Genomic DNA, 16,163 nt, shown 5'->3' on the forward strand with positions numbered 1-16,163 from the left:
TGGTCGGCCAACACTCAGAACCATAGAGAGCGACTGGACGGGCGACATTGCGGTAAATTTTAGATTTGAGACGTTCGTTGATACGTCGATCACAAAGGACACCAGTTGTGGAACGTCACTTCATCCAGGTTGCGTTAATGCGTGAAGCAATTTCATAACGCAGCTCTCCATTGGCTGATAGCGTTGACCCGAGGTATTTAAATCGCTCAGTTCTGGGCAGATCATTGCCGCTGACAGTGATTGTGCCTGTTTCATGGGGATCGGTCGTCAAAAATTTAGTTTTGTTTAAATTCAACCTGAGACCGTGTTGCATGAGGCGATCATTCCATTTTTGAACAAGTTGCTCGAGATCATTTTTGCTATCAGATGCTAGGAAAACATCATCTGCATAAAGCAGTGTGTAGGGCGCTGGACGTTGGATATCCCGTGTGACGGTGTCCATAACAAGGACAAAGAGGAGTGGTGAGAGGGCACTTCCTTGATGAACTCCAACAGAGACACGAAGCGGTTTTGATACACCCGCCATACTTCGAACTTTACTTTTCGGATCGTGGTAGAGCAATTGAACCCAGCGCACGAGTTCTTCTGGCACGAAGTGTTGTCGTAAAGCATACCAGATGAGTTCGTGTGGTACACGGTCAAACGCTTTCTCTAGATCCAGAAAGGCAATGTATGATAAAGAGGGCGATGCTTCTCACGGTGTTTCTCCATGAGTAACCGCGCAGCGTGTATTGCGTCAGTAGTTCCGCAGTTCTTGACAAATCCGGCTTGATTCACGGTTATTTCAACGATTTCGCGAATACGGTTGTCAAGAATGCGTTCAAAAATCTTCATGGTATGGGAAAGTAACCGGATCGGACGGTAATTTGAACATTCTGCTGGACTACCTGGCTCAGATATGGTGGATGTATCAAAACCGCTTCATGTCTCTGTTGGTGTTCATCAAGGAAGCGCCCTCTCATTACTCCTCGTTGTTCTTCTTATGGACACCGTTACACGGGACACCCAACTTCCAGCGCCCTATACACTGGTTTATGCAGATGATATTTTCCTAGCATCTAATAGCAAAAATAATGTCGAGCAACTTGTCCAGAAATGGAATGATCGCAACATGGTCTCAGTTTGAATCTAAACAAAACTGAATTTTTGACGACCGATCCCCATGAAACAAGCACCATCACTGTTAGCGGCAGTGATCTGCCCAGAACTGAGCGATTTAAATACCTCGGGTCAACGCTATCAGCCAATGGAGAACGCCGTTATGAAATTGCTTCACGCATTAACGCAACCTAAATGAAGTGGCGTTCCACAACTGATTTTCTTTATGATCGACGTATCAAAGAACGTCTCAAATCTAAAATTTACCGCAATGTCGTCCGTCCTGTCGCTCTCTATGGTTCTGAGGGTTGGCCGACTATAAAAGGCAATGAACGGCGTCTTGCAGTAATTAAGACGAAGATGTTGCGTTGGGCTAGTGGCGTGGCACGTTTTGATCACATCCGAAATTAGGATGTCCGCGATCGTTATGGGGTTGCACTGATCGTGGAAAAATTGTGAGAGGCGTCTTCGATGGTATGATCACGCAATTCGCGCTAACGAGAATTCCCTTGCCAAGATCGGTCTGAACATCGAAGTCGATGGTAAACAACCAAAATACAGGCCTAAACAACGGTGGCTTGATACGCTGGATGGCGATTTAAAACCCTCGATATTGCACCCAGATCAGGCATTCAATAGAGCCAAATGACGAAACCGATCACGACGAGCCGACTCCGCTTGTGTACGGGACAAAGCCTGAAGAAGAAGAAGAATATATCGACGTAATTCTATGTTTCAAATTGCTTTAGATGACATGCCGGAGACAAGCAGATTTGGAGGTCGATAGTAGCATAGAAAGAACATTCTCCCGGAAAAAAAAACCTCAACTTGAGTTGATGAAATTTTCTCCGTTACTCGTATATAAAGCTTTGATAATAGTTATTATTAAGTGCCCAACTATGTTCTCGCTGTTTAGTCAACAGTGCTGGTCGACTTGAACATATCCAAAACATCATGAACCAAACCACATCAGAAGCAAACCGTTTTGACACATTAGTGATTTTGTTTTGGCGTCATATTCTTTTAGGTGTGTGAAAATATCAGATTTTGTGCGTAATAATCGTCATTTGTGGTAGATGCTGATTTTTTTTCATTCGAAGAAAACGACGACTGAAGCAGATCAAGAGCTCAAAAAAGTTCATGGAGATGCTATCTACGTGTGTCGTGGTTCTGCCGCTCCAAACCGCAAAAAAGCTTGCTTCAGCATTAGGTGTTTACCCGTCACGCCCTTTCTAAGCGACTGCATGAATTGGGAATGATTCAAAAGCAAGGAACTTGCATTTCTTATAATTTAAAGCTAAGGGACATTGAAGGTCGTTTTCCTTTTAAAAAAAGGCTCTAGTGGCAAAAAGGAAGGGTTTTCTTCGTCGCATCGTGACGGGCGATGAAAAATGGATTCATTGTCATCATCATCAACGGCGCAACAGCCGGTATCCGGTCTAGGCCTGCCTTAATAAGGAACTCCAGACATCCCGGTTTTGCGCCGAGGTCCACTAATTCGATATCCTTAAAAGCTGTCTGCCGTCCTGATCTACGCCGTCGCTCCATTTCAGGCACGGCCTGCGTGTTTGGTTTTTGGCGCTGACGCTCCCACCATGTACTTCGTTGTTCTTCCCATAATGTCTGCAGTGCGAATCACTTTCTCCAGGACCAGGTTAAAGAGGATGCATGATAGTAACATCTGTTTCCCCCGAACCTGGAGGACAAGTTAGTACAATTTGTTCCGTATTTAGACGTTACACCAAGTGGTTCATCAACTTGTGCTCAAGGTATGGGACATCGAACCAATGCCTGACGATTAGTAACGAGGCATTATCTGTCTCATACATAAAAAGGCAGATATAACACAGTACAGCAATTATAGAGGTATCACGTTGCTGAGTACCATCTATACCAAAGAGGCTTCACTCCAGTCAAATCAGTAACAGATCAGATTTTCTCTCTAAGGCAAGCGATGGAAAAACTGTTGGAATATGGACAACAGTTGCACCATCTATTCATCGACTTTAAAGCCGCCTATAAGAGCATAGCCAGGGTAAAACTGTACACGGCCATGAGAGAATTCGGTATCCCCACGAAATTAATGAGACTGACTAGGCTGACCCTGACCAATGTGCGAGGCCAGATAAAAGCAGCAGGATTACTCTCAAAACCATTCGACATCAACAACGGTCTACAACAAGGGGATGCCCTATCATGCGTCCTTTTTAACCTGGCCCTCGAGAAAGTGATCCGTGATGCTGAGGTAAATGCAAGAGGTACGATCCTCTTTAAGTCCAAACAACTACTGGCCTATGCTGACAATATCGACATCATGGGAAGAACCACCCGAGACGTACAAACTGCCTTCATCCAGATCGAGCAGGCGGTGCGAGATCTTGCGCTGCACATCAATGAAGGCAAGACACAGTATATGATGGCAACGTCAGCACCGAAAACCAACCAACCAACATCAAACTGCACTAATCAAATAGGAAGAATAAGGATAGGAGAATACAACTTTGAGACCGTTGATAATTTCTCCTATCCAGGGTCGAAAATCACAACCGATAACAGCTACGATGATTAAATCCGCGCACGGTTGTTGTTAGCCAACCGAGCCTATTTTAGCTTACAAAAACTGTTCCGTTTGAAACGCCTCACCATAGGGTCAAAGCTCTTACTGTACAAGACAAAGATCTTGCCAGTCCTCATATATTCCTCGGAAACTTGGGTTCTTAGCAAGAAGAATTGCGAACTCTTGGCCGCGTTCGAGAGAAGAATCCTCCGAAGAATTTTTGGGCCCCTACATGAGGATGGATGACTTCGTAGCCTACATAACGACGAAATCTACGAGTGATACCATGACGGTCCGGTTGTGGATAAAATCCGGCTCAATAGGTTACGATGGGCGGGTCACTTAATCCGTATGGATGAGGATGATCCAGCTCGGAAAATCTATAAGGGCAATATCTATGGTAGAAAAAGAAGACGGACCCTACCTAAGAAGAAGCGATAGCGTAGGCCAGGACGCCAGACAGCTTTTAGGGATATCGAATTGGTGGACCTCGGCGCAAAACCGGGATGATTGGAGTTCCTTATTAAGGCAGGCCTAGACCGGATACCGGTTGTTGCGCCGTTGACGATGATTTAGGCGCGGGAGACTCGCCTTCATTCTTCTCCGTCTGCAGTTTTTCGTTAAGGAAGAACTCCTAGCGATCACCACGTGGAGGTGGTGATAGTGTTTGGTGGTAGAGCTGTTGGTGTTGGTTCAGCAAAATTTATCTTCCTTTGTGGATTATGTGATACAAATTATAAACAAACTCAAGAAACACTTGAAAGTAGACTCTTAAGATTTCTCAAACAGTTACCCCTACCTACCAGGCAAGACCTGGCTTGAGGAGAATCCTGTAAAATCAACCACAGCTTGATTTATAAACAGTCTGCTGATCAACCTTGGTTATAATAAAGCCTTCCTATATAAAATTGGAGATATTACGTTTATGGAGTAAAGAAAGAAATGCCAATTATATCACTTTCAACTGCACAGAATATTCCGGTATTCGAACTCGGTATATATAATAGGGGCCAGTACGTTTGAGTGGTATATTAAAGGGTATGAAAGAAAATTACATTAACAGTTTAAAAAACCATTTCAAAAATTGATTGATTGATATATGTATATTTAAGTGTTGTCTTCTATACTACAATTCCCTTGTATAAATTCTTTATGATAATTCATACATACACACAAGCCTTTTACATTACATAAATGTGTTACTTTTCCAAAGCAACAAGCTTTAACTACGTCTAGCTTTCTCTTAAAATTAATATTTTTTTCCAATACTGCTGGCGACATAGACCTAGCCTGTCACTTGGTCCTGCGATTATAGACATCGTGAATCGAATTGTAGGCTCACCGGGGCGCCGCAAAGTAGCACAAATCGTATACCATTGACAACTTCTACAAATATCTTTAGAAATCTTAAGAAAAGACGAAATCTATGATTCAGATGGTAAGAATTATAAGCTATATCATTTCAAGAAAGTTATTGTTGAAAAGGTTGGAAAATAAATTTAAGAATTACGGAATGTAGATATTTCTCTAGATATTCGGCTGTGCTTGTTTAGATTATATGCTCCCGGCGGCGAAAAAATAAGTGAATGAAAAGTAATTGAAATAGCGAAGGCAAAGTTCCCATAATCATTATTATAAGAGATTTGGGAATTGGAGCGTCTACTATTTATGTTGATTACGATATCTTCTTATGCATCTAAATATTGTTTTCTTTTGAAGTATTGAGGACTAATGGAATAATATTATATATTGGACCTGTTAATAACCAAACGAGTATAATGCAGGAAAAATCACATCTGAAACCAGCAAAATTATTTTGTCTTGTATAAACGATTTCGACTTATGATGTTACGACTGCTGATGTGACCCTTATCGACAAGAATTGATTTTACAGGATATTCGTCGCCGTTTATATTTAATGCAAGTCTCCTACCTCCTCTATATCTAAGTTGAGTCAATGAGAAAATTACATCTGTTGTTGTTTCTATTGTTTATTGAAATCATATGTTATTCACATAACCTTGCGTCTTTCTCGGAACTATCACTGGATGCACTAATCAACTTATAGTGATCTACTTCAGCATATCTGATAAGCCAAATTTTCACCCCTTTTCTTTCGGTTCCTTTATGTTCTTCGCACATGGTGTTACATTCGTGACGTTCTGCTTCTTCGCCGTTGTCTCGTCGCAGAGATGAATTCAAATTTCTTTTCATAAATTCTTAGTGCGACATACTTTGTTTATGAAATTGCTCAATTCTAGAAAAGTATTTGTCTTTGCAGTTGAATATTCAGACCAAAGTAAATTAGAGTGAACTATTAAGCAGCAAAGATACCAGTAATTTTTTTTTGTCACGTGCCTGCTGACGACTATATTATTATTGCCGACGATCTTAATGGTCATGTGGGTGAAAAGGCAGACGGTAACAGGTGCCATGGGGGAAAGGGGTTCGGACCGCGCAATGAGAGTGGCGAGCGTATAATCGATTTTGCGGACACCCATGACCTTGTACTTATGAGTACATGGTTCATAAAACGAACGTCACTAATTGCAAAGTCGTTCCCTATGAGACCACCGCACCTCAACATCGGCCGTTGATTGCCGTCCTGCGGCGCAACTTGGTGCTCAGAGGTGGCGGTGAGGAAGGCGTGGTGGCACCGGGACACGCTGTATCGCATTGGCTTGCCGGCCGTGTTGCAGTAAGCGAATGCTCCAAGGCTTAATTAGAGTCTGCACGGGGACTCATCTGAAGTAGCAATAGCCACGAAACCTTATCAGGGATATACTGGTACCATGGGAACCGAAATAGCCCCTGGACTCATATACTTCGGGAGAATTCCTGTCGTATATGAGTACAGCTCGGTTGTTTGCGGTTGGCCCCCTTGTGGGAGCTTCATGGGGGTTGTTGGTGATGCTCAAGCGAGAAGAAACCTTCGGGCCTCGGCGTGGTGTTGCGTGCACCCGTGTTGACGGGTGCCGTACTTCTTAGTTCGGTAGTGATTTAGGTAGGTCTTGCACCCACCAGTATGAATGCTAAGCCATGCACTTGCATAGACTGGTACCGTTGTTGCTTGTCAGAGCGGGGCTCTGATTTTGGTCCCAAGGAGAAGGTCTTAAGAAGACCGTAGGCAATAAAACCAATGAAATTGGGGAAAGCGACAGGACCTGAGCTCTGGAAAGCGAAGAGCTGGGACCCAACACTGTGACTCAGTGAATGCTTTAATCGGGTTATTCAAGAAGGAAGAACACCATCTGACTGGCAAGAAAGTACCACTGTTCCAATATGGAAAAAGAAAGGTAGTCCAGCAGAATGTTCAAATTACCGTCAGATCCGGTTACTTTCCCATACCATGAAGATTTTTGAACGCATTCTTGACAACCGTATTCGTGAAATCGTTGAAATAACTGTGGATCAAGCCGGATTTGTCAAGAACTGTGGAACTACTGACGCAATACACGCTGCGCGGTTACTCATGGAGAAACACCGTGAGAAGCATCGCCCTCTTTACATTGCCTTTCTGGATCTAGAGAAAGCGTTTGACCGTGTACCACACGAACTCATCTGGTATGCTTTACAACACTTCGTGCCAGAAGAACTCGTCCGCTGGGTTCAATTGCTTTACCACGATCCGAAAAGTAAAATTCGAAGAATGGCGGGTGTATCACAACCGCTTCGTGTCTCTGTTGGTGTTCATCAAGGAAGCGCCCTCTCACCACTCCTCTTTGTTCTTGTTATGGACACCCTCCCACGGGATATCCAACGTCCAGCGCCCTACACACTGCTTTATGCAGATGATGCTTTCCTAGCATCTGATAGAAAAAAGGATCTCGAGCAACTTGTCCAAAAATGAAATGATCGCCTCATGCAACACGGTCTCAGATTGAATCTAAACTAAACTGACAACCGATTCCCATGAAACAGGCACAATCCCTGTCAGTGGCGGTGATCTGCCCAGAACTGAGCCATTTAAATACCTTGGGTCAACGCTATCAGCCAATAGAGAACTGTGTTATGAAATTGCTTTACGCATTAACGCAAGCTGGATGAAGTGGCGTTCCACAACTGGTGTTGTTTGTGATCGACGTATCAACGAACGTCTCAAATCGAAAATTTACCGCAATGTTGTCTGTACTGTCGCTCTCTATGGTTCTGAGTGTTGGCCAACTATAAAAGACAATGAACGGCGCCTTGCGGTAATGGAAACGAAGATGTTACGTTGGACTAGTGGTGTGACACATTTTGATCACATCCGCAATGAAGATATCCGCGATCGTTATGGTGTTGCACCACTCGTGGAAAAGTTGCGAGAGAGGCGTCTTCGATGGTATGGTCATGCAATTCCTGCTAACGAGAATTCACTTGCCAAGATTGGTCTGAACATCGAAATCGATGGTAAACGACCAAAAGGCAGGCCTAAACAACGGTGGCTTGATACGCTGGATGGGGATTTAAAAACCTCAAGATTGCACCCAGATCAGGCATTCGATAGAGCCAAATGGCGAAACCGATCACGACGAGCCGACCAAGGTTGTGAACGGGACACAGACTGAAGAAAAAGATAGTCGATGCGACTGATGTTTTCTACCATCGTTAAGTTCCCCTACATAAACAGGCCCTGATAAATACACCAATGCATGGGTTTGGAAAAAACATTTTCATAACTATATTCCTATGCCTCAAATGTTGGATTTGATTGAGAAAGATAACTGCTTTTGTACATACACCCCACCCATTCGTCTGTGTGAAGAGCTAATCAGAAACTTATTGACAAATCATATCGCTCACTACAAGCATGGAGTTTCGCACAGCCCGTGTTCTCTCAATATTTCATTGTCAAATCAGTTGTGTATGATCGAAAAAACTAGTCCGATATGAAAAACAAAGATCTCCTTAAATTTTAATCTCGTTCGGAAAATCGAAATTATAATTAAAAACTGGATCATGACCAATCAAATTCAAAGGATGTGAATAGTGTTCTGTTGAAGAATTAACAATCATATGCTTCCAAGGTATTGTTAAAAGAGCTTATTGATAGTATCTGAGTATGAGCACACTGAAATTGTGCAGTGTATTTACCAGCCGTTGTTTATCAGATAAAAATTTCGCCAAATTGCAAAAAATGCTTAAGATAAAAACGAATCAATCAAATAACTACGAAATGGATCTTTGTTTACTCAGGAAGATCAAATTCGCACAAAATATTTCTGATCAACTGAACGATCATTCCTGGAGCAAATTTATATTTTCTGTTCAGATTAAATTTTGCAGACAACACCAAAAAAAGCACATTTCTTGCACTTTGCACTGCCACGAAATATCGAAGAAGTAGAAGCCGCTTTAAACAAACAAAGAAATGGAGAATCATCGCTTGACTAAATAGCAGCTTGAGATTATTGAGTGTAACAAATGCCATGAAGGATATATGAACATAAGGAATACCAAATTTATACTGGACAGGAATTATATGTCCAAAATATAAGAACGCGACCAGACATATTATCCTTAATATGGGTCTCATAGTCTTCTTAATGGAGCATCTCTCTCCAAGGAATGCACTTTGAAAGGACACTCGAAACTAAGACGTAATCAAGCCTCACCCCGAAGTTTGATGCAGCGACACCATAGTAGGTAAATTAGTAAATGATATGTCCTCTGGCCAGGATATGCTTATCTGCTAAAGCCAAAATTCAAATAAGATCACAAAATAAATTTATTTCTATGGAGTTAGCAACTTTAGCAGAAGGGAGTGGATGAGATTATTTCAGCGGTGTTTGCCTGCTTTCCATATGATTCAGAGAGTGTGCCACCCGTACTCAAGCTGGAGAACTTGACAATCCATTGCGAAGATTAAAACTATACATGGTTGCCCCTCGCTCCTTGGTGGGATATTACCGCGTCAACCACACCTACGCGCCATCGCTCACGGTTATCTAAAATGTCCTTCAACTCCCCCCACGATTTCCCGAGGCCCTCGCATTCTTTCTCTACTGTGCTGCGCCGAGTGTGTCACCTCAAGGTGACACACTCGTCGACCATCTTGGGAGAGAGAGAGAGAATTCCACTGAATGGCATAGCCCACAATGCAATTGTCGGCCGTCCTTAATGTGTGACCTATCCACCGCCTATTCCGTCTTCCCGCCGACCAAGTTCTTCGTTTGAGATAGTGTCAGGCCATGATACAACATGTATTGACTAAAGCTTGGAGCTTTTGAGCAACAGTAGAGTTTACTTTCCATGCACTACTTCCATACAGCAACGCAAAAAGGACACTAGCACAGAACAACCTCAACTTGATCTTAGGGTTGAGGTAACTGCATTTCCAAATTTTAGACAGGGAAGCGAAAGTTCGGAATCGTCAACAGCAGAAACCACGCTTCCCAGATATATAAATTGATCGACGCTTGCGATGCTCAGCCCAATATGCAGATAGGGGCACTCGTCAGACTGAGAACCTTGTTTTTGTTGGTGTTTATTTTCAGTCCAACTCTACTTGCTCCTCTTTCCAAATCCAAAGCCATTTGGCCAAGGTCCACGATCCGATCCGGGCAAACTGTAATCATCAGCGTAGTCGAAGTGTTTGAGGATAGAATTATTTTAGCTAATCTCTTTGCAATGGCAGAGAGCACGAAGATACCCTCCAATAGACTCTCCGCCTATGGTGGAATCTAACAAAACTGTCAACACCGTTTTTGAAAAAAAACTGTATTTTCTAAATTATTAGCATTTTAAATTTCAACCAAATTCAAACACACTGAAAAATCCGCATCATTATGTGTGACATCATAAGTTGCGATAAGAAACTTCAGGAGATCGGCAACTGGGAGTTGCTCATCAACACTTCAAAATGCGAAACATTGTTTCGTGCTTTGCTGCACAAATAATTCCGTAAAAACTCCGCTGAAAGGTTTGTTGCTGTCCTAAAAAGAAATATTCATAAGGAGTGGACCGCCATCACCTGACTAAATTCAGTTTCTTTGCAGTCAGGTTTAAATTTTGAGGATCATTTCAATATGAGTCAACATTTTTTAAACTTGAATTCCAATTTTAATTGATAATATATGTGTAAAATAAAACCATATTAAAATCGGTTTAATGTCTGTCTTTCCGTCGCACGCAACTTTCTCGGAGACTGTAGCAGCAATTGACATCAAATTTGGTGGAAAGGTGGGAACTGTGAACGCTCATGCATACAGTGAGTTACATCCTTTTACGTAGAACTTAAGGGGGGCTCCCCATAAATGCAAAAGGGAGGTGTACATTTTCTTAACAAATATAGTCATGTGGGGTATCAAATGAAAGGTCTCGGTTAGTACTTTTCAAATTTGGTCTTGGTTTTGACATTTATTGGAAGTGCGGGAGGTCAAAAGTGATCATTTCTTTAACGGATCGATTTTCATAAACTAACCAACCGAAAAAATCTGAAAAAAAAATCAGTATATCATGCGTAGGTTCCGAAATACCCTCCATACTGATTCCTTTTTAAATAAAGTTAATAATAGTATATTACTGTGATTTTTAGTAGTTGGCTGCAAAACCCAGTTTAAGTTCACCCTAGAATGACAATCATACCAAAATCACACGATTACTAACAAAGTTATAATAGGTGAAAGTTGTCGCTTATGCGCAAAATGAACACTTTGATTGTCAGTATCACGCAAAACTGGATATTCTAGCATAATATATGCATACATTACGTGCTAGGTTCTCATGTTTCTATAAAAGAAATACATAAATGTTTTTATAAAAGAAATACGCAAAACCTTTCATAACTGAAGCGTCCAGCTTCCAGTTTCCCGGCTTGTTTGGAATCTCAACGATTGTCGCCCCCTTTCACTCTCCGTACGAGTGGAAGCAGCAGATCTGCAGTGACTGCAGATACAGCGATAAATAACTCTGCAGGAAGAACGTCAAACCCAGGCGTTTGAGTGCATTGATGGCTTAAATAAATTCTTTTCTACTTGGAGGAAGAGTTCGTATCCGCATGCTACGGTATCTAATCATTTCATCCCCCCCCCCCCCCCCCAAATGAGGACGGAACATTCCCTAGTCTACATAACGACGAAACCTATAAGCGGTACTACGACTGTCGTCTCAAAAAGTTTCGGTGGACGGTTCACCTCATCCGTATGGATGAAGATGATCCAGCCCGAAAAGTGTATAACCGCAACATCTATGGTGGAAATAGAAAACGTGGCGGACCTTACCTCAGATGGAGCGATAGCGTAGGTCAGGACCCCAAGCAGCTTTTAGGGATATCGAATTGGTGGACCTCGGCGCAAAACGGGTACGCCTGGAGTTCCTGCGCCGTTGATGATGATGATTAAATTTGTGGGAAAGGAAGTATAAATTTTTGAGGTCTGTGGTCAGCGGTCTGCATAAACGCTGCTGCTTCGTTCCCATATCAAAGTATTGCAGATGAGATTTTCTCTTGCACAGATTCTTTTGCAACTGACTGCGTGCAGTATATTGGAAATTGCAAGTTTAGATAAAGGGGAAGAGTTAAAACGAAGATGCAAATCGGAATTCATGACAGTACCAACCATAGCCAGTTTACGATCACCTATGAAGCATCAAGCACCAATGAATATTTATTCCTTATTTTGTAAAACTATGCACATTATTTATGCAAATATAATAATTGCTTTTAAATTTTTAATCTAAAATAAATTCGTTTTCAACTATATAAATTTATAAACATCTGAACGCAATCCAATGAATTATATTTGCGGTGAGGGAAGAGCCAGAGGCTGTACACTCGTACTAATTAAAAATACTTTGAATTAATTTACATCATGCGAAGCTTTGATCCTTAAAATTAACACCAAATAGAAAAACCAATGCAGATAAGCCAGAAACCCCATCGTTTCGATTTTTGACAACATTTTTCATTTGTTAATCGACTCAATAAGTGACTGTGTCGAAATGAATCGACAACGAAAAGAATCATATTTCCCACCACTAATTATGCTTTACTCCCCGAAATTTTCCGTGGTACCAAATCTCAAGGACATAAGGTTCGTCGCATACAGGGACAATAAGGGCTCTTTAATTCCCCTCCAGACTTTATGGAGCCCTACAGAATGTGATCAATATCCTCATTTGCCCAGTGCTCATTAATGTTCTCCGAACTATTCAATTTCGGGATCACTGGACAACGCTTCAAAGAGATGCGGATGAGTTATGAAAGCGAAGGTAGGCGACCACCAGGTAATGGTCTCGCTCGAGGCCGATCTCAACGTTTCCGGTGCTTATCACGATGTGGTCGATCTAATTAGATGTTCCCAGTCAGTTCGGATCCAATGGGCTTTATGATAAACTCTATCTTCCAACAATGCGCTACCAATGACGAAATAATGGAAGCTGCAAGCCGCGCGTTTCCCATAGCATGTTGGAGGAATGTGTTATCAGAGCCTGTCTCGGTATCTAAACTCCAATCACGATCACAATGTCCCCTTTAACAAGTCTTATCCGGGCTGCATTGAGTTGTTCATAGAAAGCCTTCTTCTCCTCTGCATCGGTGTCGTCCCCACGTACTCGAGGAGGGCAATCAAACCCGAGTCTGCAGGAGACTCATCTGAAACGGCTCTTGCCATGAACCCTCACCATGGGGAACCGGCATGACCCTCTGAGAGCATATGTTCCAGGAGAATTTCTGGAGGATGTGCTCTCACCTCGGTTATTTGCGGTTGGTTCATGGTGGTTGTGATTATATCTACATCGCGGGCAGAGCTCTTGGAGCTCAAGCGTGGAGTTGCGGTGTACAACACCAGTGCCCTACCCCTTAGTTGCGGCAGAGATGTTAGATAGACCTTGAATCCTCTGGTATGAATGCTGAACCTGCGGTCAGTAGAAACCAGCACCGTTGTGCCAGTCATTGCGGGGCTCTGATTGTGATCCCCGAATCAATCCGTCCCTGAAGAGGACCGAGAGATTATGCCTGCACGGCAGGTACTCACGTTGAATCGCCAGGACCTTCCTCTGCATCGAAAGTCTCGGTTGGAGCGTAACACTGAATTATTGGGGTGTTCCTCATCCTGGACCATAATCTCGGAGTTAGAACTTTCTAATACCGGTTCCCAGGACCCGTATGCAGTAAGCATTAATCCCACTGGATTCACGCTTATATTCGCAAACTTAACAGAATAAAACAGCACATTGGTGCAATACAGAGATTTCTCTCTGCAGTCACACCATTTTACCAGGCTTAACCACGCCAGGCAAATAAACACAAATACCGGCGAACCAGATATCTAGAACGAGGCGGAAACAAAATAACATCCTTATGTCCAGTAGACAGTGATCTAACCACTGTAAAGCAATGGCGCCACCCAAATATTGAGAGGATAGGAACAAGGATTGCATCATTACCATATTTTTCATTTTCAAAATAGATTTTTTTATTTCCATATGAGAGATAGTAAACTGATTTTAGTAAGATTACATACATAAAAATGTTATTCTTGGAAACGCTTTGCTTGCACAAATTCAATTGAACGGCTAATATCAATATCACAGTGGATTACTCATTGCGCAAACACGTGACATTAGAAAAATGCAGCTCTACGTGCCTTATCTCATCAAATAACTCAAAAGTGCACTTTAAACGATTTCTTAAATATATGGCTCAGTAAATCCACAGAGAAGCCACAAAAAACTGAAATATGTAGGTAGGCACGAAAATTGCGAAAACGTGCAAGCATTAAATTTTAATTCTTTGCTAGAAATTGAACTCTTCATGCTCCATTGGTGTTCTGGCTAGGAAACCAGTTGGGAATCGTTAAATGTGTAGTTGGAGGTGATGTTGCACACTCACCCCTGTAGGGATTTGGACTCCGCTCGCAGCCAAACATTTAATAAAAATTGTACGAGATTCATGGCTATACCAGTCTAATTTCCAAAGTGCATTGTGAACGAAAGCAGAACAGTTTTTCTTTCCCACCGCATTGCCTTCAACCTAATAAGGAAAATTGCTCTCGCTCTGCTTATTGATCGTGGGATGCTAGCACTGAATACTAATAAGAAACTATCTGATTAGCTAAGGACTGCTTCAAGAAAGGAAACTGTTGCCTTGATACTGCATAATGTAACCTCAAGCGCACAATGCATGAAATAACAATGAACTCGTCAGTGTCGGTTCACGGTCACCACATCCCTTTCAACGCACTTGTGAAGGCCAAGCAATCAACCCCTTCCAAATGGGCTTAGAACTGCCTGATACGAGCATCATCATCCGAGACATTACATAACCACAAAAAAACGTCAAAGGACACTCTCGAAACTCACCGTCCGCTCCTGAAGTGTTTCCTCATCGCCATAGGGATGCCAGGCAACGCGTATCTCGCCCTTGGACAGGGCCATATCGAAGTCGTCCTCATCGTCACTGGAAAAGGCTTCTGAATTTTCAAGCACCAGCCCAAACCGTACACGGCCCTTCTTGTCAAAGCGAAACACCTCGTCCTCGTAAAAAAACTGATTATCAGCGGTTCCAGTTATCGGGGGGCCGCCTACCGTTAAACTGGTCGCCATAATCAATATTAAAACATTTAAAACTATGACACAACGCCCGAACGTTTCCTTTCCACACTAAACTGCACGGGGACTCGTTTGCGAAATACTGTTTAATGTTTTTTCAATTCGTACACAAAAAAGGAATGTAGAATCCTGGAGAATTTTTTCTTACTACGAACCGGAGAAGTCTTACAGGAGCTACACTAAAGATGAAATTTTGACGGATAAGTGCGAAAAAATTTATTATTCCTATTCAAGCCATTGAACTGACATCACGTCAGCCGATTATTCGAAGTCGCCACTTCATGGCGCTGCCGACGAAACTCCACGGCAATGGTTTGCGGGGAATCACCCGATTGTTAGTGGATTCGTTGGATTCTAACGACATTCAATCCATTCGCTCATTAATTGCACTGAGTTGATAAACAAGAGAATATTGGATATATTTATACGTTTTATACAGCGAGAACGAATTTGTCCATAAAGTTTCGATGATCCTTTTACTTATTATAGTCTAAAAACCCGTGGATCCCAGACCTACGACATAGTATAAAACTTGGAAATTTGTCTGTGGAAAGTTCCCATGGGTATACCGTGGGTAGGATAATTGCGTACTATAGAGTTTGGATCGTAGTGGGTTCGGCAGGTAACAGATAACAAAGGTGAGTAAAATTCCTACTTAATCACGTCATAGAATAAAGACTATCTTTTTATATTTCCTTCAGGGTAACGTCAGAAATCAAGTTTCACATTGCCAGACAGTTATCATAATGGCAACCACTTGCCAGACACTCCAAAGTCCAGTAAAATGTAGGCTTATCTACGTCATAGTATAAAGGTTGAATTTTATATATTTTACTCGTACAACTATAAGAACATCCGAATTTAATTACGTGGTGTTTTTAGCGATTAAATTATTTGAAATAATTAAAACTTGCTTTTTCTATTCGCTAATGTTGTTCATTGGTTTGCAAATTCCGATATTTCGGGAACCACTTGT

At 42.1% G+C, this 16,163-nt stretch overlaps 1 protein-coding gene across 1 annotated transcript in view; it reads right to left on the reverse strand.

Moving 5' to 3' along the window:
- The window catches only part of LOC119652429 ((E3-independent) E2 ubiquitin-conjugating enzyme UBE2O), a 30,508-nt gene extending 14,750 nt beyond the window's left edge, over positions 1-15,758 (reverse strand). Inside the window, exon 1 of the mRNA XM_038056553.1 lies at positions 14,939-15,758. Within this exon, the coding sequence (XP_037912481.1) occupies positions 14,939-15,181 (243 nt within the window). The 5' untranslated portion in view covers positions 15,182-15,758. The remainder of the gene's footprint in view (positions 1-14,938) is intronic.
- Between the last annotated feature and the right edge of the window lie 405 nt (positions 15,759-16,163).

The sequence above is a fragment of the Hermetia illucens genome, chromosome 3 (genome assembly GCF_905115235.1).
Source record: "Hermetia illucens chromosome 3, iHerIll2.2.curated.20191125, whole genome shotgun sequence".
Lineage (NCBI taxonomy): Eukaryota > Metazoa > Arthropoda > Insecta > Diptera > Stratiomyidae > Hermetia > Hermetia illucens.